The sequence below is a fragment of the Thunnus thynnus genome, chromosome 15 (assembly GCF_963924715.1).
Source record: "Thunnus thynnus chromosome 15, fThuThy2.1, whole genome shotgun sequence".
Taxonomy (NCBI): domain Eukaryota; kingdom Metazoa; phylum Chordata; class Actinopteri; order Scombriformes; family Scombridae; genus Thunnus; species Thunnus thynnus.
The window spans coordinates 1689818-1716372 of record NC_089531.1 but is presented as its reverse complement, the minus strand read 5'-3'; the positions used below and the strand labels follow the sequence as shown (position 1 = coordinate 1716372).

General features: G+C 38.3%; 1 protein-coding gene across 2 annotated transcripts in view; it reads right to left on the bottom strand.

Annotated features, from left to right (window-relative positions):
- The window catches only part of LOC137198912 (carcinoembryonic antigen-related cell adhesion molecule 20-like), an 81990-nt gene that overhangs the window by 5843 nt on the left and 49592 nt on the right, over nucleotides 1–26555 (bottom strand). For both annotated transcript variants that reach the window (XM_067612927.1, XM_067612928.1), the window contains exons 3-9: nucleotides 24226–24386; nucleotides 23389–23515; nucleotides 20997–21275; nucleotides 16877–17155; nucleotides 15218–15472; nucleotides 14083–14200; nucleotides 834–873 (exon numbers count right to left, since the gene is read on the bottom strand). In XM_067612927.1, coding sequence (XP_067469028.1) covers nucleotides 855–873; nucleotides 14083–14200; nucleotides 15218–15472; nucleotides 16877–17155; nucleotides 20997–21275; nucleotides 23389–23515; nucleotides 24226–24386 — 1238 coding nt within the window. In that variant the 3' untranslated portion in view covers nucleotides 834–854. The remainder of the gene's footprint in view (nucleotides 1–833; nucleotides 874–14082; nucleotides 14201–15217; nucleotides 15473–16876; nucleotides 17156–20996; nucleotides 21276–23388; nucleotides 23516–24225; nucleotides 24387–26555) is intronic.

Genomic DNA, 26555 nt, shown 5'->3' with positions numbered 1-26555 from the left:
AGTAACTTACATACATACAAGTTGTTCCACACAAACTGTTATAAATGGACTTTTATTCAGTTTTAAGACACATTTTCATGATAAATTTAGGTGGTTTTTAACTATATCTTTTAGCCGGAAGAAGGATTTTAGTCATTGGACGTCTGGATCTTAAGTTATCAGAGAAATAAACTGGACAAACGTTAGCAGCAGCTCGGCTAACAGCCCCTCCAGGAAGTCCGGTGGTCAGCAAACATCGTCGGAGAAATATTGATTTTTTAGGTGAAACAGCTTTAATTAGTATTTTAACGATTTTAATCTGCGTGTACGTTTGTTCTGGAGAGGAGGAGACCTCTGCGGGTAAAAACATCCTGAATGATGAACACTGGAGTAATCCTATCCTGGTGAAGCTGGTTATTTAACGACGAAGACAACAACTCCCATGATCCCTTGCTACTTCACGCCGTCATCGCACTCCGTCTTTTGTTATTGTTTTGATTGAGACGCCTAGCGGCTGAAATTACATATTGTGCGTTTAACTGATAAGTTGCAAAAAAAAAATGTGAAAAATGAAACAAAAGACTAAAGAAACAAGAAAATATTCACATCTGGGGGGCTGGAATCAGAGAATTTGGACATTTTCTTCTTTAAAGTGACTCAAAACAATTAATCGAGAATCAAAATAGTTGGCAACTAATCGATTAATCGACTAATCGTTATAGCTAATAGTGACATTAACTGTTCTTGTTAGAACTTGATGGTTGTGAAGTTTCTTGGTATTTTCTGTTATAAATGTTCGTCCCAAACAAACAGAAATGACATTTTAAAGAGTAAAGTCAGTCAGAGAGACTCACCAGCAGAAAGCAGGAACTTCTTTAGTACGGTGACTCGACCCTGAGAACAAAAAACAGAAAACAGCGATTAGTAGAGAACGAGCTTCAGCTGAGTGACATCATTCAGCTGGTACGAACAATTTAAATAAGATTAAATATAAATAAAAAACTGACATGAACTCATAGCAACAAATTGATATTATGACATGTTTTTATTAATGATAGATGGGGTTTGATATCATCACCAACTACAACCTGGACTCACTGCATTATGTTGAAAAGTTAATTTCAGGTGAATACTTTCTAGTTTGGAGATGAACTTTGCTGACACGTCAGTCTGACAGCATCTTGATTTCCTTCACATACTTTCAGCATGATGTAATCTCATCCCACACACACACACACACACACACACATGTTGATTCAGAGCCTCAGTGTTCAAACCATCTCACACCCAAATTCCCTGTTATGAAGTTAAAACAACAAAGGAAATCTGTATAAAGGTCTTACAGGTTGAAGTAATGATTCAAGTATGAAGACGGAGCTGAAAGTTACACAACAGAAACGTTCAAAGAGCTGCTGAGTCTAAAACATCCCGTCAAAATGTTAAGTTCAGCACTTTTTTCAGATATGAAAGAAACTCACACAACTACAGTAGATCAACAACCAAATAACACAGAAAGAAAATGTATTAAAAAAAAACACTAAATCTTGAGAATAAAATGTACATTTGCTCACAGTTTCAACGTCTTCATGTGTAAATACTGAAAGCACTCAGAGTGTAAATATTCATTTCATGGAGAGTAAGAGTGTGCCTGAATACAAATATTCAGCAAAGCACAAATAGTGGGTTTAATACGAATATTTGTTTCATACAAATATTTTAAAAATTATTTGTTTTCTGGAAGAAAAAAAAAAACGTCACATCCACCTGCTACATGACGCACATTTCCTAATTTGGACATCAGTCCTGGAGTCGGTGGTGTTCCCCAGAGATAAAGCTGAGCTACTGACACACGCTAACTACTATCAAGGGACTCTCCATAACCTGTTGTTCCCCTTCTCCTTTCCACAAAGTGCTGTCTCTGTGTCTGTTTGTTCATGAACACTTATTGTAACACTTTAATTTTCTAAAATTAGAGGCGTAATGAAAACAAAAACAGGATTTTTAAGCCTCTGTCCAATTTTATTCGAATACAAATACAAATAATGTTGCTGTCTCAACAAATACAAATACAAATACTGGTCCCTCTGCACATCCCTACTGGAGAGTGCAGGAAGCTAGAGGTTGAAGTGTCAGTTTAGAGATAAATGCAGATGTAATGTCAGTAATAATGAGTACTTTTACTTGTGATACTTTAAGTACATTTTGCTGATAATACTTCTGTACTTTTACTTAAGTAACATTTTGAATGCAGGACTTTTCCTTATGTTGGAGCATTTTTATGACAGTATTTCTACTTTTACTTAAATAAAGGAAGTTAATGAGACAGTTGCTTTGACACATACAGTCAGATTAACTAGAAATACTTGCAGTTTGCCTCCACAAACCAGTCAAGTTTCAGTTTACATCCATGAAGACTTTGAAGGAATTTAATATTAAGTGTATTTTCCTTGTATGTCTTCATGTTTGGCTGATAAAACTGATTCTGATAGAAGATAAAGTTGTCGTCATGACAGCAGACGATGCTTCAGATATTGATGTTGCTGCAGAGAAGCTACAAATTCTGAAATGTGGACGTTTCACAAACATCTTCAACCAGCAGCACAGCAGATCTAAACAACCACCACAGTTAAATGGTGGAACCAGTTCAGTATGTTGGTCACAATATGGTCACAATCTCCCATTCTGGTCCTCAGTTATGGTGTTAAATAACATTATGATGCCACACTTAAGCTGACCTTTGACCTTTTGGATATAAAATGTCATCACTTCATCATTTTATCCTATTAGACATTTGTGTGAAATCTTCTCATAATAAACGTATGAATTCTTGAGTTGTGGTCAAATATGTGTTTTTGCGAGGTCACAGTGACCTTTTAACTTTGACCTTTGACCACATAAATTATAATCAGTGCATCCTTGAGTCTACGTGGATCTTTGTGCCAAATGTGTGGAAAGTCCCTCCGAGCCTTCCTGAGATATCGCGTTCATGGGAGAATGGGACGGACATGAGGTCACAGTGACCTTGAGCTTTGACCTTTTACCACAAAATTATAATCAGTGCATCCTTGAGTCTACGTGGATGTTTGTACCAAATTTGAAGAAATTCCCCTGAAGTAGACATTATGTTCACAAGACAATGAGACTGCTGTCTCCGGCGTGGAGGCGTAAAAAGAAAAATGACACAAAGAACAAAACATCCAAGAAAAATCTTCATAAATAAACGTGAAACTGTGAACATGAATCCTTACTTTCTGTTTTTATATTTCCTGAAGAGGAAACGCTGAATATCTTCCACACTGCAGAGTTTAATCTCAACTTTAACTCACTGACGTATTCGACAGTTACTAAATATTTGTCCTCCTCAGCGTTGACTTTTCTAAAACCCTTCGACTGATTCAGGTTCAGATTGCAAAGTAAATATCAGCATCTTAAAAAAAAAAAAAAAATCCTTTTTGTTGCAGCTCTCAATCTTATCACAGTAACTGTGAAACATACTTCAGCTGCTGATAAGAGCAGCGACAGACAAAACATCAGCCATCGAGAAGTAGATAGTTCAGAGTGTGTATAATAAGGTCAGTTACAGCATAAAGGGGTCAAAGGTCAGACACACAGAGAGAGAGAGAGAGAGAGAGAGAGAGAGAGGTAAAACATAAAGGACACAGAGACTTTGTCATCTCTGACATGTTGCCCTGCAGCTATTTATCTGTTTTACAGCATCGTCAGAGAAGTGTTTACAGAGCGGCGAGAAGACAGAGCAGCCAGAGAGGAGCCATGTTTGTTTGTCTGGAGCTGCTGTTGGAGAAAATAACACGTAGCTGCTATTCTGTTGAGCCCCTGCAGTCTTCCAACACCCTATTTTCTTATTTTTTTTATAGACTATACTCCAACAAAAGCGGAAATAAACTCTGATTTTGTTGCAGCGTCCAACAAAGAGAGAAACTTTCCTCCCGGTTCATTATAGATGCTTTGAAATTCATCTCATTTGGAGGATTTTTTGGGGTTCTGAATATCTTTAAACCTGCAATAACTGATTTCTTGTTCACCAGTTTTCATCAGAAACAAGTAGTGACCACAACTCTGACATATTATCACCTTTTAAATTGAAATGTTGAACTTATTTCCACATCCAGCAGTTATGATGCAACATCATCATTATTAGGAGTCGTGTTTCTGTCCACCTGGTGAATGTAAGTCCAATATTCTCTCTCTTTTAGCTTCTGTTTTTACTCTCTACCAACTCCTGAGGGAAATATCTGGAGCCTTTTCTCTGCAAACAGCTGCTGCAGAACCCAAAAACGACGCTATGAGACGCTGAGAGTGAACCAAGACAGTAAAAGTTGCAGCCGGACAGATAAACAATGAGCTGAAACTCACTATAAAGCTCCGTAAAGCCGAGAGGAGCTGCAGAGTCACTGATAATTCTCTGTAGGTTCATCACTACGAACACCTTACACACTGACAGATCAGACTGTTAAAATATTCATTAGATGCTTTAAGGGGAAATTCCTGGTAAACTGTGACAATAACTACACAGTCATTTCATTTTGCCTCACATTGATCATCAGGAAAGTAAAAGTGATACTTGATTAATTGTTTACTTCTTTACCCTTATATATAATCATTATTTGGAGCCCTTTTTATATTCATAAACAGGGTTTTGCATCATATTATACACATATTATTCATAGTGAGCCTATATAGCAGCTGCTGGTAATTATGAGATCATTTTAAAAGGTTAGTAACGGTAACATAAGCAGGTAAAATGTTATAATGACTTCAGTTAGTCACCAGTCACACGAGAACAAGTGAGGCTGCAGCAGTGTAACGAACAGAGACAGGTGTGTTTTATTGCTTATGAGATCACCTTTATCAAAGAAAGAATGCACCATTTGTTCTCTGACGGTCTCACTTTAATTCCTTTTGATGACACAAAGATCGTCTTTTTCAATCAGCTTTCATTCTTGATTCTGCACCTATTAAACCGCCTTCTTCTTCTCTTATTTTCTTTAAAGCACTTCTTTCTGTCTTTAGTGTTTGGTTACAAACTACAGCAGCATGACAGCGTGAAGAGGATGTGGCCATCGTGGTTTTATAATAGAGAAAGACAGAAATAGAAACGGAATCAGATAAAATGAGAGAAAGTAAAAGAGAAACCGGAGGGTCGAAGAAAGATAAAGAAGCAGCGACACAAACATGAGCCGAAGAAGACGAGTGCAGACATGACAGTGACATTCCTGCCATTCTCTGAGAAACAGGCCTCGCCCTCGCCGCTGCTCAACTTCCTGTCAGACGTCCGTTTTCAGGTACACCGCTGAAACCAAGGCCGAGGTGATAAAATTTTAGCACTTAAATGATCTCAACTGTTTCTAAAACACTTGATCCTGCTTTCAAGAAACTGGAAACTAAGTTTTCACGTTTTACCTCGTTGAAGCAGCCAGAATATTTTTATTTATGACTCTAAAATCAACCAGAAACAAGCTGCAGCAGAAAGTTTCTCATGTTTCACACACATTGGATCACAGTGGCGCGTTTCTCACCTGTTTCTGGAGTTAATGTAATGTTGTGTGAGAGATGTGGAGCCTGCGAATAAAAAAAAACCTCATTATCTAACATGTAATTATCAGTGAGGGGTGTGATGTGAGCGGGTTTTCCCAGCTGGCAGCTTGTTTTCCTGAACATTAAGTGCAGCAGATAGAAGGAGGCGTCACTGATAAGTTTGAATGACTGTGCAGAAGACGTCCGACCGGTTTTCTCTTAAATGTTTGATTAAACTGGATCCTCAAAAAGAACAGCGTGTATTTTAACTCAACGCCTGGTTTTGAAAGATTCAAACAACATGAAAAAACATGGAAATCACCAGCAGTACTCATGTTATATTCAGTTCTTATGTTATATGCAGCATTTCCCTGTAATTATTTCAAAATGAAGCTTTTATCTCTGGAGTCCATTCATTGAATTACAGAACATCACAGAATGAAGACATCAGCTAAATTACAGGGTGAAGCAAGTCGTTTTTCGATTAAACGAAAAGATTAAACTCAAAGTTTGTGTTAAATGTATAAACGTATAAATGTATAAATGTATAAATGTATAACTGTATAACTGTATAAATGTGTAGATGTATAAATGTATGAATGTATATCTGTATAACTGTATAAATGTATAACTGTATAACTGTATAAATGTATAAATGTGTAGATGTATAAATGTATGAATGTATATCTGTATAACTGTATAAATGTATAAGTGTATAAATGTATAAATGTATAACTGTATAACTGTATAAATGTGTAAATGTATGAATGTATAAATGTGTAAATGCATAAATGTGTAAATGTATGAATGTATAAATGTATAAATGTATAAATGTGTAAATGTATGAATGTATAAATGTATAAATGTATAAATGTATAAATGTATAAATGTGTAAATGTATAAATGTGTAAATGTATAAATGTGTAAATGTATAAATGTATAAATGTATAAATGTATAAATGTATAAATGTGTAAATGTATGAATGTGTAAATGTGTAAATGTATAAATGTGTAAATGTATAAATGTATAAATGTATAAATGTATGAATGTATAAATGTATAAATGTATAAATGTGTAAATGTATGAATGTATAAATGTATAAATGTAGCCTATAAATGCATTCTGGGTAACTGATTCGCCTCCAGCTACAAACAAGCAAATATCTCCAACAGTCAAACTGATGAAGGTCGGAGGGTTGATGAGTCTCTCTGCTGATATTAACATGTCTGGGCTGCACCTTAAGACCATGTCCTCTAAGCATTTTAAGGCTCCAGCTGCCACCATCTTTGCTGTGTACAGTTACCATGGTTACATGTAAGCATAAAGGCAGACTGACTCTCCTGAGGAGTGAGGTTCCTTGTGTGTTTTTTGTTGAATATATGAACTTTGTCTTTTTCTTAAATGTATTTTTATATCTGGGGTCGACCTGCCATCCTGCCCTCTGGTCCAGGATGGCAGGTCCCCCCCGGTATGCAGACCCTCGGTCTGCATACCGGGGGGGAGGGCAAAGTTACAACCCTACAAATCGCCTGCATCTTCCATTTTCATTATTATTAGATTTATTTATTATTCTCTCTACCTTCTTTTCCTCTTTCTTTGTTATTACTCATTAGTCTTCCCAACCCTACTGTCCTGCTGTCTGGTCTTAACGTCTGTATGTTCTGTCCTGTCTCATGTTCCTGTGTCTTTTTGTTATGTTGTATTGCACCAATAAAAAACAAATACATTTTTATAAATAAATAATTGTAAGGATGTTTCTAAGTAAGTATATCTGGAGTTGCATTTCCCTAAGGGCACGATACAGTATATCGTATCTTATCTCAAGCAGACTAAATAATGCCCTAGAAACAGGAAGAACTCAAATAAAGATGATTTATCTCTTACGCAGAATTGTCAGGCTCCTCCGTAGTGAAAGTACCTGTCGCTGCAGGTGAGATCACGTTCATCCTAAATCCTGTTAATTATAATGTGCTTGAGATCAAAGCCTGTGATTGATCTCCTAAGAGAATAAGAGTATGAACTGTTTCAGGATTGTGATGTTGAATGAATGAATGCAGCCACACACCTGAACCCCCCCCCCCCCCGGTCACAGAGGGGGAGGTGGAGCTGTGATCGACAGGAGCGGTGAGCGAGGCTGAGAGTGAAGGAATGCAGTCCGACTGTGTTTCCAAAATACTGAAACCCATACAGACCGCTTTAATCCCGGATAACGCAGAACTGAAGACGTAAAGACTTGTTCTACTTCCTCATGTACTCAATATACATTGCTCTCACTTCCTGTCTTGTGTTTTAGCTCAGTGACGTTGAACTGAGATGCTGAGAAGCTGAACACCAGCCTGTTCAGTCTGTTTTATGGATTTTATGGAGGTCGGTCGGCACAAAACTTTGGTTCCGACTGAAATATCTCAGCAAATGTTCATTGGATCTGAGTTGATAAAAATGTTAATATGTTCAACAAGCAGTAGTGAGTGTTTATCGTACCTTTTAGCCCCAGGTTTCACCTCTCTTCTTATCTTATTATCTTAAGTACACTAAACAACTCCCTCAAAACAGGATGGACTTAAACTTGAACCATTCATTCCTGACACTGAATTTACAGGTTCCTTTGTAGTGAAAATACCCTGCAGGTGGGATGATGGGGCCTTTAACCCTGTGTTTGGTCTCTCAGGCTGCTTTACTGCTGGAGGTTGTCGGGGCTGTATGCAGCCTGAAAATGAAACCTGCAGACACAACTCGGGGCTGAAAAAGTATCCTACCTGTTCTGCATGTTTTTGGAGTAAAAACATATTTTTAATACCAGTTAATATTCTACTAAAAAGACACTAGAATGAGCATAAATTATACAATAAGGCAGTAAAGCTCTGTGAAAAGTACAAATACTATATTACTAACGATTATTTTCATTATTGATTATTATTTTCTTGATTAATCGATTAGTTGTTTGTACTATAAAATGTTAGAATATTGTGAAAAATGTCGATCACTGTTTCCCAAAGACCAATATAAAACCTGAAACGTCTTGATTTGTCCCAACCAACAGTCCACAGCCCAAAGATATTCAGTTTACTGTCATAGAGACTAAAGAAACCAGAAAATATTCACATTTAAGAAGCTGGAATCAGAGAATTTGGGCATTTTCTCTTAAAAAAAAGACTCAAAACGATAATTTGATTATCGAAACAGTGGGCAACTACGTTTCTGTCGATTGACTAATCAATACTGTATATATATCTAAAAATAAATGAACTTCATTGCGGCGTCCTTTGTTTTAAGTGCAAGAACGCTCATGTTAGTGAAGAACTTGTGTGTAAATGTTGGATCTTTGATAAACACATGAACTGACGGTTTGCTGATGTTATCAGTTAAAGTCAGTATCAGTTCTCCTTTCTAAGACCTGGACTGGGCAGGTGCTTTTCTCTCTGTCGTACAAGTCCAGACTTTGCTTTTCCTCCAAACTTCCTGTCAGCACCTGCAGCCGCTGCTGAACTTAATAATTCCTTTTTCTTATTTTAAGCATCATACGGGCTCAGGTTGAATTATCAGAGGACGAGATCTTTATTTTGATTTGTGAAACACGTCTGCGTTGCTCTCCCATGCTGCTGTACAGCAGGTGTGTGTGTGTTATTGAACCCTGTGGAGAACCGGTTTCAGCTTCAGACCTTCAGGACAGGAACATTGTCGTGTAATGAGGTCATTTTTTTAAGCCGTGTTTAAGAAATGAAAACCTGTGGCTAGAAGGCTGCTTGTTTCACTTCAGCTTCTCTTACTTGTTACAGGATTCATATTTATTCCCAGTTTGACAAAGACACTCCCTCAAAAACAGAATAAACGAGATTTATATCGAGTGTCCATGATGTAAACAAGATAATCTACTTTGATTGGTGCAGTTATGAACAATAATACACTCTGCAGGGATAAACATCCATGTCGTGTGTTATTTTTCAATAAGTGCACAGTTCACAGTGGATTTACTGAAGTTTAAAACACCTTAAACATTGGTTATTTAACTGTAGAACTAATTTACTTAATATGCTATAACAGCAAATTAAATCTAATGTATTGTTACCTGACTGTACTTTTATCTTTGGAATTGCAGCTGATGATTTCTTGCGTTGTTGGCTGATACTTTGGTCCATAAAAGGACTGCCTGGTGTGGAGCCCTGAGTGATGTCTCCTGAGGTCTTGTTTTGCCCAAAGATACTAGTTTACTGCAGAAGTGTGAGACAACTGGCCATTATTTATATTTGGGGCATGGAGTTAGAGAACATATTTTTGCAGCATTTTTGCAGCATTTTTGCTTTTAAAATGATTCGGACAATCAATCAACCATCAAAATTGTTGCAGATTGATTCTCTGTCGATCTACTGGGCGACTTATTGGCTCACCTCTCTATATATTTGGTCTGTTCTGTTGTTAGTGTTATGTGCAATGAAGTTTTGATAATGAAGTTGTCATGTTTTGCTATTTTTCTGTTTATATTTGGGGGGGGGGGGAATTAATAAAATGTTGCTTTAAAAAAGAAAAAGAGACTGCATCTGTTTTGGAGTATTTTAGTATTTAACTGATCACAACATTCCTGAAAATGAGAGAATTACTCGCTGTAAACGTCCTTGATCACAAAGATCAAATACATATAGTCAAAATAAAATCAGACACACAAAATAACAGCTTCTTGGTGGATTCAAACATTGCAATAATGCAAAACCTACGACTGTGCTTCAACCATCTGTCAGCAGTGTTTTTATCTCTGCTGTGAACACTGCTGATGGCAGTGTGTGTGTGTGTGTGTGTGTGTGTGTGTGTGTGTGTGTTTGTGTGTGTGTGTGTGTGTGCACGTGTTTGTGCGCGCGCAGGTTATCACACCGAAGCATCTTAATGTCTGGAGATAGAGGAAGGATATAGTTACAACTTTATCTTCCTTGTCGTTCCATCTTTGACTGTTGTTCCTCCTGATCTGTTTTCATCTTTTTTCTGTCTGACTCGGTTATTTTGTCTTTAACTCGCTTCTTACTCCTTCACTTCAACTTCAGCCGCACAAAAAACAGCTCTGTTTCATTAGACTGAGAGCATGTTGGTTTAGTGTGTTAGCATTTGCTAATTAGCATTAAACACAAAGTACAGCTGAGGCTGATGGGAATGTCATCAGTTTTGAAGGTATTTGGCCATAAACTAAAGAATTGAACAAAGTGACTTTTTGACCAGATGATAAAGTCAGAGGATCAAAGTTATTACAGTTCATCCTGAGGGGAACATGAATGTGTGAATCAAATTTCACAGCGATCAATCCAATAGCTGTTGAGATGTTTCAATAAAGAAACATCTCATGGTGGCACTAGAGGAACAGCCAGAGGATCACAACAGTCCGCAGGATTCATGCCCGAGGATGTCGAGTGGTAGACCAATAAATCAACATCCATAGAGTCACGATGCTACTGTGGCAAAAAAAAAAGACAATCTAAAAAACTAACTTTTCTTTCAGCTTCCAGTTTGCTTCAAACATCTAAAAACAATCCAGAACCATCGTCTACAGTTCTAAGTGGCACACAGATATCAGTCTAAGAATCTGGGTCATCTCTGGTCCTCTGAAACCTCCAACAACACCAACAACAGGGAAGCCCACCGCTGAACAAAAGCCTCCTGTTATCCCTGTCGACAGCGACGATGAACACAAAATGATGAAGGGACAGACAAGTTGGTCAACCCGAGGCCCCTGGGCCCTGAGAGGCACCTCACAGCTGAACACCTATTCTAACTGGTACCTGATGACCCCTGTCGCATCATATGATCCTCCAACAGCAGGTGAAGAAGTGAGGGGGGGGGGCGGTTTGGTTAAAGGGGAACAGTTAAGGTTCACACCTGCAGAGACAACAGGAGGCAAACAGCGTTTCCTCTTTTCACAAACTACCTGCCTGAAGCAGTTCTGTTGTTCTATTCTGTTGCATTTGGTTAACATTAGAGAAAGTTCAGGATATTGGTCAAATATTGCGGAAACGTTGCAAAAAAGCAGCAACAAAGGAAAAGGTGAGGCTGTCCGCACACTGATTTGCGCAAGTTTTTGTTACTGCAGGGTTTCAATTGTTGTATTTCAGCTCATTTCTTCAGAATAAAGCCAGAAATTTCACAAATGCAACTGAATAACTTGAAAGGTACGGTGTTGCTCAACATGAGCTCCAGGAAAAGAGGAAGGTGAGGAGGAGGAGAAGGTGTAAAAGGGGGTAGAAGAGTAAGAAGGAATTCACTTAACATTTCCCTCACAGGTAGCTTTAAAGGACAAGTTCACAATTCCTAAAGTCTGACTTAAACCAACAGTCAGGAGCCCAAATGAACATGAAACCTGTTTTTCTTGCTGTAATCATTCCTCCTGTTCATACTGACCATTAGAAGATTCCTTCATAATGCACTTACAATGGAAGTGATGGGGGACAAAATCCACAGTCCTCTTTCTGTGCAAAAATGTCTTTAAAAGTGAAGCTTCAGCGTCCAAATGAGTCAAATCAAGTAGATATCTTTCAACGTTACAGTCTTTTTAGTGCCAAAGTCCCTCCTTTTGTTACTATACTTCCACCGCAGCTTAACAGGGAAACACTGTCCGAGGAAACACAAAGAGGGAATTTGATGCTAAAAAGACTGTAAATGTGTCAGATATCCACTTGATTCACTGTTCATATGGACACCTGACTGTTGTTTTAAGACACTTTGAATCTGTCCTTTAAAAGATAATTGTCTGTGGATTTGAATTTCCTGTTTTACCAAGTGTGTGTGAGGGTGGCTAAAGCTTTGGTTTCAAATTCCTGCAGTGAGGAGTGTTGTGTCCTGTCAGAGTCTGTCACTGACTCATCTGTTTGTTCTTTGTTTCAGGATGGCAGCATCCTGTTGTGTTCCAGAGAATGTTGAAATCTCAGGATGTGGCGCAGCGATTACATCACTGCCGCTGTTTGGGAATAATCTGTCATTCAGGTGTGAAAAGATTTAATCTGCTGTAGCTCGTGGCACACTGTTGCTTAATGTGACAATGTGGCAACTGCTGCTTTAAAGGTGAACTCCACTGACCTTTGAAAGTATGTTTCCAGGTGTTCTCTCTGTAAAAAAAGTCGTATAAAACTTTTTTGCGCCTCCAGAGAGAGCGGTGAGAAATCTGATAACCTGCCTCAAGTGATGTCAGTTGAGTCAGTGTCGGTTGGGGCCGAAGACTACAAGACCTCTGTAGCTCCTCATCTCTGCTGGAGGCTAGCAGCTCCAGGCTACATTAGCCACTACTAGCATAACACACCGAAATCTCCAGTTGCATTTTGGGTAATGTAGGCGCAAGGTTTTGGCTTGTAATTAAAAAGGTGATATCTCAGTTCTGCTACATCAATTTTGATCCTTTTCATAAACTCTCCATCATGAGTCACATAATGTTGTGGGAGGGTCATTTTTCTTGATTCAAGTGTGACGATTTGCATCATCACCTCAGTATACTTCAGCTCGAATTTTTGGAATTGTCCAAAATAGTCCACTTCACACAGGTGTGTAAAGGTGTGAATGAAGGTTTGAACATCTTCAAAGGATGACGTTCAGAACTATAAATGCTTTTTAATTCAGATGTGATTCTAGAAAATTCTTAAAACAAGTTGATTTAAGCTGCAAATGAGTAAAAAATATCTAAAAAGACTTTTAGGACTGTCAAAATCAACTTGATAGGAACATGGTTTTTCTTGGCAGTATGTCTATGACCTTCTCCTATCAACAGCATCTGCTTCCTTTCTTTCATAACTTGAATCCAAATCACATCAGTTTCTGACAGCACAAGTTTTATTGATTTAAGAAACACTTCAACTCTCCACAAAAGAATGCAAGCTTGTAATGATAAGACAGACACTGTCAGCACTTGCCTGAGGCATCGTTTTCAGTGCTGCTCGTTTGCAAAAAAAGACACCTTGTAGACTCATGAAACTGGGCTCTGTTTAGAGACATTTTTTTTTTAGACAACAAGCATTTCTAAAGGGGGTAAAGCGGTGAGTTGTGGTAACAGCGTGACGGTTAGTTGCAACAGTGTCGGAGGGTGTGGCAGCCCTACAGAGTGTGTGTGTGTACATTACTCCAACATGTCGCAAGACGCCGAGATGTACAAAGAATGAGGAGAATTTCCTAGAAGGTCATAAAGTGGTTGACAAGACATACAGAGAAAACGAGAGATATGATACAGAAACACACACACGTATAGACTCAGACAAAAAGGGTCAGATAACACACAGATAGAAACCTTAACACTGTAGCATGAAATCAGGGAGAAAACACCTGCAAAGAAACTCTACTAACACTCCTTTCTATCATTTGCCAAAAGTATGTGGAAACTCTTGGTGCTCTTTTCCTCTGGGTCCATATAAGGGAAATCTTAATGCCAGAATCACATGTTAAACATCAAATATGGCTGAAATCTAGACATGAAGAAGGAGCTTGCATTCATAAGCAATTTCAGCCATGAACATACATGGAAGTTGAGCTGAACACAAAAAACCAGACGACATGTTCTGCAATCCAGCAGATGAATGTCTCAGAGAGATATCAAAACGCAGGGTACTTACGGTACTTTCTGTCTGCAGTAAATGATCAAGCCGATAGCGGCCCCCAGGGCGACGAGGACGGCAATGACTATTCCAGCAATGGCTCCATCTGAGAGACCTTCATCCAGCGCTCCCTCCTCTATCAAAACAACATAAACAACATGATTTAATGTGTGTATCTCCTGCTGAGAGGTGTCACATTTATATGAATAAAAAATCATTATCACATCTGAGGAAATCAGAATGGGATTTGCATTCTGGCACACTGTAAATCAACAAAAACAGCAGTTTTTTTAATGTTAATGCAAATAAATAAACAGACCTTGAGACACCATGTGGGAAATGCTGCTATGTGTAAGAGCAACTTTATTTCTCAGAACAGAAACCACAGAGAGGAAATGAACACATGCCCTGATCTGATGGTAGACTGTGGTTTGGTGAGTGAAGCATAGCTGCTGTGAAATGATCACTAACGCTTATACCCACATGACGGGCTATATGATGCATCATTTTAAAGATTCAACACAATAAAAAAGACACATTGCAACATGAAAAAATCACCAGAGGAAAACTAGGACGCCTATACTGCAACTTTTGCTTTCACAGAGACTAAGAAAGGAGTATAAGCTGCCATTTACGGTCATTCATTACTGCATGTTACAGGCAAATAAAGCAAACCTTTATATATATATATATATATATATATATATATATATATATACACACACACATATATATATACATATGATATTAGTGAATCAAAAACACAGTGTATCGCAATTGGTGTTTATGTCAACTGTTAAGTTGCACACATAATTTCCACATATTTTGCTGATTCTTATTAAAAATGCTTGTTAGTATTATGGTTTTATGTTTAAAAAATAAATATCTGATATATTGTTATCAGATTTTTTAAACTTTTAGGTACAATATGAATGTATCAGTCAGGCTGCATTTAGCCCTGACTGTAATAAAAGCGTCTGTATTTAATGTCAGACTACTTCTGTACAGGAAATGACTTTGATGACTTTGGGTCGAGTGATTAATGCATCAAAGCATTTCATTCGGTACATCTTGTCCATGTATTTCTGCGGCTGATAGTCTGGAGCCTTGTTAGACTTTTAAAGGAAACACAGACTAGAGACGTAGTTCTTACCTTTGACGGACAGGTTGTGGGCCTTTGTGGTGGTCTTGCCAGTGACGGAGTTGCGCGCCTCACACGTGTACGTTCCTGTGTTTTTGTAAACGGCCTTCTCAATGACATACTGGGCTGTTGTGACTTTGGTCAATGTGCCGTTAAACTTCCAGGTGTAGGTGGCGGGAGGGACGGAGACAGCGGCGCATTCCATCTTCACTGGATCGTTCACCTCTACGGCATCCTCACCTTTCACCTCCGCTGGTTCAGGACCATCTGGAGACAAAAGGAAAGCTTTTATTTTAAGACAATATAATCAAAGTGACTTTATGTGTCTGCCGGTCTTCTACTTACAACAGCCTATACGCTGCATTTGACATTTACTGCTACTGGAGTCACAATTGTTTCACTAAAAAAACATTGAGTGATGATGATAACAGAAAAAAAAATCATTTTCAGCTGCCTCAAAGACTCATAAGGACAAATTCAAACATAAATTTGGCAACAGGGAACCTGCATTTTCCCCAAAGACACAAGACTCAGTTCTTCTGTAGTCAGGACATGGTTAGCCTAGCTTAGCATAAAGACAGGAAGCAGAGAGAAACAGCTAGCCTGTAAGGAGCTAGGCTAGCGGTCTTTATGCTAAGCTAAGCTTTTCAGTTGCTGGTTGCAGTTTTATATTTAGAGATACAGACGTATGTGGAGGTGGAGCTAGTTTGAACTACTTTATATACAGTTAGCTAGTTTAGTCCAGTGGTTCCCAACCTAGGGGTCAGGCCCCTCAAAAGGGTCAGCAGATAAATCTGAGGGGTCGTGAGATGATTAATGGGAGAGGAAAGAAGAATAAACAAAGTTCTGATACACAAATCTGTTTTCAGTTTTTGGACTTTTTCTCTAATCTTTGATTTTTGCTGAAATATTGGATCATTTGAACATTAATTGAAATGAAAGCATATGAGAAGTTTAGAGGGAAAAATCATTTGGTGGAGCTGTTAACAACTCATAGACATGTGAAATGTGACCCCGAATACACACTGCTTTTTGTAAGATGTCAAAAGCCAAAAAGGTTGGAAACCACTGGTTTCATCTTTAACAATGTGTTGTATTTTAAAAGCTTGTTATATTATCCATTGTGTCAAATCTTCATCTGAAAAGTAACTAAAGCTGTCAAATAAATGTAGTGGAGTAGAAAGTACAATATTTTCCTCTGAAATGTAGAAAGTAGCATCACATGGAAATACTCAAGTAAAGTACAAGTACCTTAAAATTGTACTTAAGTACAGTACTTGAGTAAATGTACTTATCTACTTTCCACCACTCTACTTTTATGCTTATCTGTTTTTGTAAAAAACATTTACATTTGAAATGTACAGTAACAAGATGGATGTAATTCCTCTAACTGTCATTTGGCAATAAAGGATTCTAAATGCAGCTTATCTGAGTGAATTCATATTTGTCTGTTTACCTATTAATTTTTATTACATAGTTACAAAGAAGCTTCTTTCTGTTTATCTGAATTCGGAAGCAGTTTATGGACTTTTGAATGAGTCGCATCAATAAAAGTGCTATAAAACCGAATCAATGCCAAAACAAACACACACGCCTGTAAAGCCTTCACAATGCAGAACCATAAACGCTTACAAATACATATTCAGGTCTCTTAGCAAAATGAACACTCACAGTTGACCACCATCTTGTAGGAGGCTTTCTCAGTGGTGACGCGGTTGGCGAGCTCACAAGTGTACTCTCCGTTGTCCTCCTTCTGCAGAGGTTTGATCATCATGGAGCTCATGTCTGCGGAGAACACCAGGCGGCTGCTGGCAGTCAGAGGCTTGCCGTCTTTCATCCAGGTCCTGGTTGTCACGGTGCCCGCCGTCGCCTGGCAGCTGAGGTTGGCCGTGTTGTTGCCGGCGATGAGAGTAGCGGTCGGACCAGTGATTTTAACTCCTGAGATGGGCTCTGTGAACACGGAGGTGGTAGAGAGACACTTTAATTTCTATTCCACAATATTATACTGTGAACTTAAAGTCTTCTGCACTCGAGAACACGTTTTTTCTTCTCGTTCCTTCAGTTGGATGTTTGAGCTTCACTGTGAAGAGTTTGACAGTAGAGTCTGTTTTCACATTCATCTGTTGAAAAGTGTAAAGTTTCTCTGAACTCATTGAAAATCTGATTTTAAGGGGTGAAACCTACGAGCAGGAATTGTGACAGTGACAATCTGGGTCCAATATTCAACTTACAGAAGTGTGATGTGGAACGCTGAGAATGAACTTTACAGTGAAGGAGGAGAAATCTGGTGACCAACGGTTAAACTTTAGAGATTTTTCATGAGGGAGAAGGATCAGATGTTTTAACAATTTTAACGAGGTAATTGAACTTTTTTTGTAGAAAACCTACATTAGACAAAAATTATCAGTATTTCTTTATAATTTAAAACATGTCTGAAGAGCTTTAAATACTTTCCGTTTAATCATTTTGATCTTATTTGACCTTTTTTGATTCCTACATTGATAACTTTTGATTCAATTTGATTACTTCAACATACTAAATTGTACTTGAAGACAATAATGACTTAAATAGTTCAGAAAGATGAAAGAAGTATGACGTTAAAGGCAGCGGGACAGTTTGAAGTCACGTTCAGACTGACATCAATATACATCGACATAATGGAAGATAATGGAAATGGTGGAAGATATTTAGTTTGTGGTTCTTAAAGATTTGAAAAAAAATCTATTTAAACAACACACTATGAGGCATTTTCCATCATATTTACTAAAGAAATAGTTCCAGTGAAAACCTGATCACATTTAATCAAATCATCACAAACTAATTCAAACTAAACTAAATCTCATCTTTGCTGGTTCCACCATCAAAATTCAAAACACAGAAGTGGAGTCTGATATTATTTTCAAACAGTTAAACCGATATATCAGCCGATATTAGCTTATTGCAGATATTTCTGCATTGATGTTTATGTTGACCGATAAAAAAAACTGCAGTTCAGAAATGCCAACAGAGGTTTGACTTCATTTAGAAACAGTGTTGTCATCAAAGTTTCTGCACCAGAGTTGATTTTTCAGCTGTTAAATGTCACGTGGTCTCAAGAAAAAAAAAAAAAAAAAAATCTGTTTATGTTATAAAACGGCTGATTTATTGTTATCTGTTTGTTTGTTTTTTTTTTATTGACGGATCCTTTAGTTCTGGGAGTAAAACTAGATGATGATAAATAAATCTTAAAGAGAAACTTAACACTGGTTATTATTCACACCAGACCAAACCTGAGTTTTACTGTTTTACACCATCATTTACGCTCTAGATGGTAGTTTAGAGCTGCTACTGTTTAAGATTTTGACATGAATAGATAGGTGTTAATCAAGAGACACCTGGGAACAACTCATTGATCAACAAGATGCCAACTGTGCGTCTTTCCTGCCTTTGACCCCTGCTGAATTAGACCTTTTTGATCCTGTCTGAATGCAGCGCCCCACCCACCCTCCCTACCTTTTGGTTACCAATTGTTTGATCTAACGGTATAAAGTGTTTCCATCCCTTCTGCTCTGGGTCAGTCTACTGTATCAGACCATGCTGACTGTCTGTCTGAATGCTATTAAATCACTTAAATCACTAAAGAACTTGAGTGATTTTCTTCAACAATCTTAAAGATTTATGCCTGAAGTATTAGTAGTAGGCTAGTTGAACTGACGTTAACAGTGTACAGATCATTCACTTACTCAAAAAAAAATGGATTTAGTGTTAAATTTACAGTTCTTGTTTTCAGGTTTGTGTGAAGTTAACGGTTAAGTAAATAAAACTTGCTGATACTGATAGTAAATATAATGTTGGTGACATCACACTGAAAACAAACTGTGTTGTTTCAATGTTCCAAACGCCCTGAGTCATCAAATTAAAACAATCATTCAAATTCCCTCCCTCCCCTTTCCCTCCGCTATCATCCACAACACAGAAACTCTTCAGGGCGTAATGTAAGACCATCCTCCAACCCAGCAGGTTTTACATACACACAAACCAACTTTAAAACAAACATCCTCCAAAGAAGAAGCATTCCTCGGCAGTAATTACAGACACCACAGGACATGAACTTCTTGCCGTGCATTTCACGTTTCAACACCTCACAGGTATAAACGGATGTGTCTGCTACAGCATGTATGTGCTGCGTTGTGTCGCGAGCAGCTAGTGAGACGAATGTTGAGTCTCATGCCTCCGAGGTTCATCACCAGAAACAGGTTTCGGTCTGCGTTCCTTTCAGCTGAAGCTCCAGAGAACTTCTGCCTTCATTCAGACCAACCAGATTATTATGTTTTTATTTCTGAAACTGTCATAACATCCCATAAAGGATCAAACGGATCAAAGATAATCAATTTCTTAAAAATATTCTTTACTCAATCAACTAATCTTTTCAGTAGAGAATTTGAAATGCAGGTAATTGATGTAAGAAATGTTTTTGTTTTCCTCGGCAACTCTTTCAGCTGCTTCAGACGTTTCTGCCAAAGTCAAACCTGAATTTCCAGATTCTGTTCCAGAAGCAGGAAAACCTCATTAAAAATCTCATTAACATGTAACTGATCAGTAAAAACGCAGCTGTGGATCAGAAGCCTTTAACGAACATCATTTCCCATAAGCCCTAGAGGTTTACGGGCTTGAGACGAGTCCATGAGTGAATGGAGGGATGGCGGCGAGTTCAGACAGGTCTGTAATAACAGCAGGACAGATCACAGCTGCTAACAGCAACCGTGATGCAGGAGGAGGTCTAAACGCTGCCTTTCAATGGAAACTGTACGAAAATGTATTTTAACTTACACAGTGGTGTAATTTTCTGACAACAGCTGCTGTAACGGAGCACCGTAACTGTTAAAAATCAGTTACGGTGTGATTTCTTGTATCTCATCACAGTTTTGCAGCTTCAGCAGTTGGTTTTAAAACCACAAGAATTACAGTTTGTATAAAAACTTGAGTAGTTGGATTCTACGTCTTTAACATGCTGCAGAGTTCAAAAGGTTGCAAACAGTCAGGATAACTGATATGACAACATATTGAAAATTCAACCATGCCCGCCTCTATACTTTACAAAATAATAATAATACCCTTTAAAAAAAAAAGATTGAATGCAAGGAAATAATCATTCAATGAGAAGAAAGTGAAGAAGTCATGTTTTATAAGCGGTAAGTAGTGAGTATTTTTTTCTGTTTAGAGAAGTTTAAGTACAGTTTATGTTCAAGTTTATGCTTTTAAACGTGTTTTCAGTAGATGATTAAACAATCTCAACTCAACGTCCACTCACTCGCTGTTTTTCCGGAGCTTTCGGAGCTTTCACACTTGCGGTAAGTCAAGAATGAACGGTCAACACGAGGAGTGATGGAAACTTCCATGACAACTGACCAAACAAGTGGTCGAAAAGCAAGTGGACGTTGAGAGGAGATTGTTTTGTCAGCTGCTGTTTCCAGGGTCAAGAATCAACTGTCAAGTTATTAAGTAGGGTTTTTGATTTTTTTGGAAAGTTTTAAAACTGTCGCAAGATTTCCAACCTGTTGGCACCAAAACTTGATGTAAAGAATTTAAATTTTCTTTATTCAAGAACTGATTTCAGCTGCCAGACACTGCAGAAACAAGTTATATCAATATTACAGTTCTTAGAGCAAATTCATCATGAATTTTTAGAACAATTTGGATAATTTCAAAATTAATTTGCAGGATTAAAAACCCCAAAGTAGTGACAGAGTTTGAATTCAATGAAGAAGAAGGTTAACAACCTGTCAGCTGACAGCTCGGTCAGATCACTCACCCATGGCGACGAAGGAAACGCCGGTCGAGGGGACGGTGCGCCCGGTCTTGGCATTTTTGGCACTGCATGAGTACTCCGCCATTTCCCTCGCTAATCCGAGCTTCTCGATAGTTTCCAGACGTAGGACGGGACCCTCGTTCTCCAACATGGTCTGGTTGCGGTACCAGACGAAGGTGGCGGGCGGGTCGGAGCTGGCTGAGCAGGACAGGCTGAAGTTGGAGCCGACTTTGATGTACTGGGAAGGGTTTGAAGGAGTGACTTTGACTTCATCTGGTCCGTCTGAGGGTCAACAACACATGGAGAGAGGTTAGTTCAGCTTCTGTGCAAAATGTATTTAAAAGTTTATCTGAAGCTAATATGAAGCTTCAGCATCCAAATGAGTCAAATCAAGTAGATATCTTTCAACGTTACAGTCTTTTTAGTGCCAAAGTCCCTCTTTTTGTTACTATACTTCCACCTGCAGCTCAACAGGGAAACACTGTCCGAGGAACCACAAAGAGGGAATTTGATGCTAAAAAGACTGTAAATGTGTCAGATATCCACTTGATATGACTAACTCAGACTGCTGAAGCTGAATAGAAGCTTCACAGAGACTTTTAAATGACTGTGTGGACACACTGTGGATTTCAGCCTCCATCACTTCCATTGAAAACACATTTGAAGGATCTTTTAATATCCAGTATGAACAGGAGGAATGATTACAGCGAGGAAAACCTATTTCACTGTTCATATGGACACCTGACTGCTGGTTTAACACACTTGAAAAATTGTGAACCCGTCCTTTAAGGTCAGAGGACTGTTCAGCCTTTCTAGCTGCTGATTATTTTACTGATGTTGCTGACATGACTTTAGATGGTGTTTTTATTTCTTTATTTAACTGAGAGACAGTTTCAACTCCTAACACACCTGTCGCAGCCGCTCACTGGATTATAAAAGTAGTTAAATTTTTACCAACTTCGCCATACAGTGGGAGTAAATGAAACCCTCCTGCTATGATTAATTAAAAGGGTTAGTCAGCGGTCCGAGCGGTTTCTCTGCCTTTCAGGTTAGTCATGAGGAAGGAGTGGAAGTGCAGGCCGCTGTGTACACAGTCTGGTTCAGTCAGGGAGTCGACCTGCAAACACACACCTCAACTAACCGTCACACGGTTGCAACACTGCTGCCATTTATATCTGAGCGTCCCAGGAGTCAGATCATCGTCATAATTACGGATATAAAAAAAGTTAGCGCATCATCATAAAAGGCCACGTGAAGCAGAGGAAGAAACAATCTACAATAAATGACCTGTCGGGGTGTGAAAGAATGGAAGCCGATGACTCACGTCTGACCTTCTTTGTGACTAGTGGGTGTGGAGCTTGTTCTGAGAAACGCGGCAAACAATGCGAGATTAAGTCCTTGTAAAGTAAACAAAAGGATGTGGGCACTTCTAACTGTCAAACTGGCATAAAGGTGGATTCAGCAGTGTGAAGTCTCATTGGTAGGGCACGAGAGTCCGCAGCAGAAGAGCTAAAAATGTTAAGTTTGTCCTGATGGCGCTAGAGGAAAGGAAACAAGGTTAATTAACACGTTCATCCTCTGGGGAGCAGCAATAATTTCACAATAATCAATTAACTAAATTTTGATTTCTCAAGAAAAAACAATAAAAAGTCATTCAGGGTAACAAACACCTGCAGCATACGATGGAGGTCGACATCCTCGTATTTTAAACTGGATCTCTGCTAATCTGACAGATGGAAACAAGCTAACAGCAACATGTCGGCCTGTTTGGGAACCGATGTGACGACAGAAATGAATCAGATGATCTGTTGTAATGTCAGCTACAGGTAGCCGCTGCTGCAAATAGTCTCCATTAAAGGTCATGTGGATCAGCTGTTAGCAGCTCCTGTTTGCAGTGTAACATGATGTACAGACGACTATCCCTGGATCACTGTGATACTTTTTTCTCTGGTTTCTAAGTGTATTTATGGAGGTTTATTGGCGACGGACATCAGATATAATGATCCTCAGGAAGTGAATGTTATTAATATGTGTTTCATGTCTGTGCGTTCAGATTTGACTGAGTTATGACGTCGAGAAGGACGATTTTTGACGCAGTATCTTTGCCTCACCTTTAACTCTCAGGCTTTTATCTTGTTGAATGTTTTTCTATCTCAACGGTCGCTGATGAGTCACACAGTGTGGGTGTAATAACATCAGCTGTGATGTCATATAATCACCGTGTAGGAAGAGGTAACTAACAGTCAAATTAAGCAGTAGTTAAAAACAGTTTATAGGTGTTCCGGTGAAACAGGTGGCTGCTAATCGCTGCTAATGCTAACTAGCTAGTTCTTCTTCTCTTTCACCCCAAATTTGTCACTTCCTGTGTGGGCGGCGGTGCAGGCGCAATACTCACAGAAGACGGTGAGGTTGAAGGCGGCGCTCTTCTCCGTCTCCAGTTTGTTGGCAGCTGTACAGTAGATGGGACCAACCAGGTCTGACCTGAGGACATCTGTGATGGTCAACGTGCTGGATGTTTCCCCCTGTGATTCAATCCAAAGAAGAAATTACATCACTTATACACAAATTAATGAATAGAGTGAGAAAGTACAAACTAAATCTTTACACGTTGTTTGTATCAGTGTTTGCTAGCTTCTTCTTCCTTCTCCCTGTCTTTCAGTGAAATAATAGAAATACAGTAAAATTGTCAGAAAAACGTGCTCCACGCTGCCACTGGTGGTCAGAAATTACTGTGATTCAATTCAGTGCTTAAACAGTTTGTGTTCCTAAACTTAACTTGAATGTGAATATGGATAAATAAATGAAAATCTCTATTACACGTCATGAAATTTGATATTGATTCAACTCGTTTGAATGAATTAAAAGAAAAAAATAAGAGATAAATGAACGAATTAATGAACTCAGGCTGCAACTAAGAATTATTGTCATTATCAATGAAATCTGGCGATTATTAAGAATTTGGTCTATAAAACATCTGAAAAATACAAAGATATTTAATTTTACTCTCACATTAAAGTAAGAACAGCAGCAAATATTCACAAATGACTGGAAGGCTGGAACATGAATGATAAACGATTATCAAAGTAGTTGCCGATTATTTTTCTGTCAGTGAACTAATAGAACTAATAACTGACTAACTAAAGAGAAAATGTGGTTAAATCTAAATCTACTTCAGTCATTTCCCCAGGCAAAAAAAAACAAAAAAAACTTTAAGAAAAACGTATCAACAAACATCTTTTATCGTGATTCGTGTGTTGGCCACGATGGGTGCGGTCTTGTTTAACCAGCCGAACTTGAGGAAGGAGCCTTTAGCGGTGCAGGTGAGGATCACGGTGCTGTTGTGCTCGATGGCTTCAGGCAGGTTGGATGTGATGGTCGCTTTGGATACCGGCTCTGCGGGGAAACACAAGGAGGGCGTTTTGCATGAGGAACAAATGAAGAGACAGTCAAATTAATAGAATCAAATGTGGGAGAACCAGAGGAGAGGAGGGGATCGATAAATAAATGCATAAAAATATCTCGGACTACTTTAAAGTCTCAACTGGGCCTTTATTTCTAATTTATCCTGTTCCATAAGTATATTTTATAATATTTTAACAAGACACTGAGCTGCTTCTGTTTAAACTGCTTCCAAGTGATACAAACACTGCTGTTCTAACGTTCTATCTCACAACTTTAATAGTAGTTGGTTCAACTTTGCCGTTTTTTTGATCTCTGTTAAGTTACTATCAATGAAACTCAACACTTCCTGTACATATGTTTCATCTTCAAAGCCGTTAGAAAACAGTGGAGCAAGATACAAATACTCAGATGTAAAAATGTGAGGGAATTTAATATCAGATGATGATGCTGCCTGATGAAGAGCGCCAAGCTTGAAACATGTTATAATCCAGAGTAGCTGCTGATCTCATTTAATGCCATTTAGTGTCTGTAATCATGCACATACTGAGCATATTAAATTCATATTAAAGCCTCCAGCACTTCAAAGTGTAAAATCCCTGAGAAACATTTGCAGGAAGTGTTGAGTTTTTGGTGACAGTAGCTTCACGCCGATTGAAAAAACAGCAAAGTAGAAGTGGCCAAAATTAACTAAATGTTTAATTCCACCTGGTCTTTATTAACAACCAGCCTTTATTTGTTTTTGACAACGAGACACGATAGAACTTAAAAGTGGTATGAATTGGTTCACGTTCTCAAAGACACTCCTGGTTCTCCTGGTTGAAACATCAGCACAAAAATCAACAGCTGTGTTAGAAAATTTCTGGTTCCTTGATAAAAAGTCAAAAAGGTACAAGCCTGTGGACATAACAACACAAGGAGAGAATTCAACTACGACTCCCAAGATGCATTTCAGTAAGATACGTCCAATTACAGAGCTTAAAATTTAGTTAAGTGCATCTTTATCAACAGACAGAATACATTTATATTAGCTTGAATGAGTTCACGTCCAACTTCTGGCTTAATTTTGGATGAATTCATAAATTATGGTGCAAAACTTTGTTCCCAACTGCAACAATAAAGCATTTTCAATTCACTACAGCTCTTCTCCGTAGCAGCTGAGGCTCATGGGAATTTTAGTGTATAGAGACATCCACCAAACCTGATTTCTCAGAAACACAGTTGAAATATTTTAACCTACAGTGCTGTTAAATTATCCAGGAGACGAACGCTGACGATAATAATTAAAAGAAATATTTGAAATTGAGAATTCAGGGGGAGGAATAACACTTCAAAACCAGCAGCAACTCACACTTGACAACTCTATCATTTGAGACATCATTTGAATTCCAACTTTTACAGCAAACAGGAAAAGAATGAAGATACAGTAAAGATGTTTTTTTCCGACACCAAAACCTAAAATTTAAGGTTGGTGTTTACGTGTTTTCTTGATTTTGTGCAAAAGTTCCTCCATTTTGTCCACATTTGTCCAGTATATATATAAAAAAAGAAACCAAACAATAAAACTAAATGGATCCAGAAACACAACTAAACTCCCAACTAAACCGCAAAATATGCTACCGCAGTTATGCAGATGATACACAAATTTACATAACCGTATCACCAGGGGACTACGGTCCAATACGAGTCCTCACTAAGACCAAGAAAGTCTTAGTGAGGACTAGTGGCTTCCTGTCTGTCAAAGAATTGACTTTAAGATATTGCTGTTGGTTTATAAAGCACTAAATGGTTTCTGATCTGCTGCTACGTTATGAACCATCCAGACCTCTCAGGCGGTCTGGATCAGGTCTGCTTTCTGTCCCCTAAGTCAAAACTAAACATGGAGAGGCAGCTTTCAGTTTTTATGCTCCACATATCTGGAACAAACTCTCATAAAACTGCAGGTCTGATGCAACTCTCAGTTCTTTAAATCACAACTGAAGATATAGATATATAATATTTTACACTGCACTCTTACTTTTATTCTCCTGTTTTATCTGTCTTATTCCCTTTTTAGCTTCTTTTTATGTCCAACTTTAGCACTTTTTAATTGTTTTTATATGTCTTTTTACTTGTGTTGCTTTTATATTCTGTTTTAATGCCTTTTATGTTCTATGTAAAATT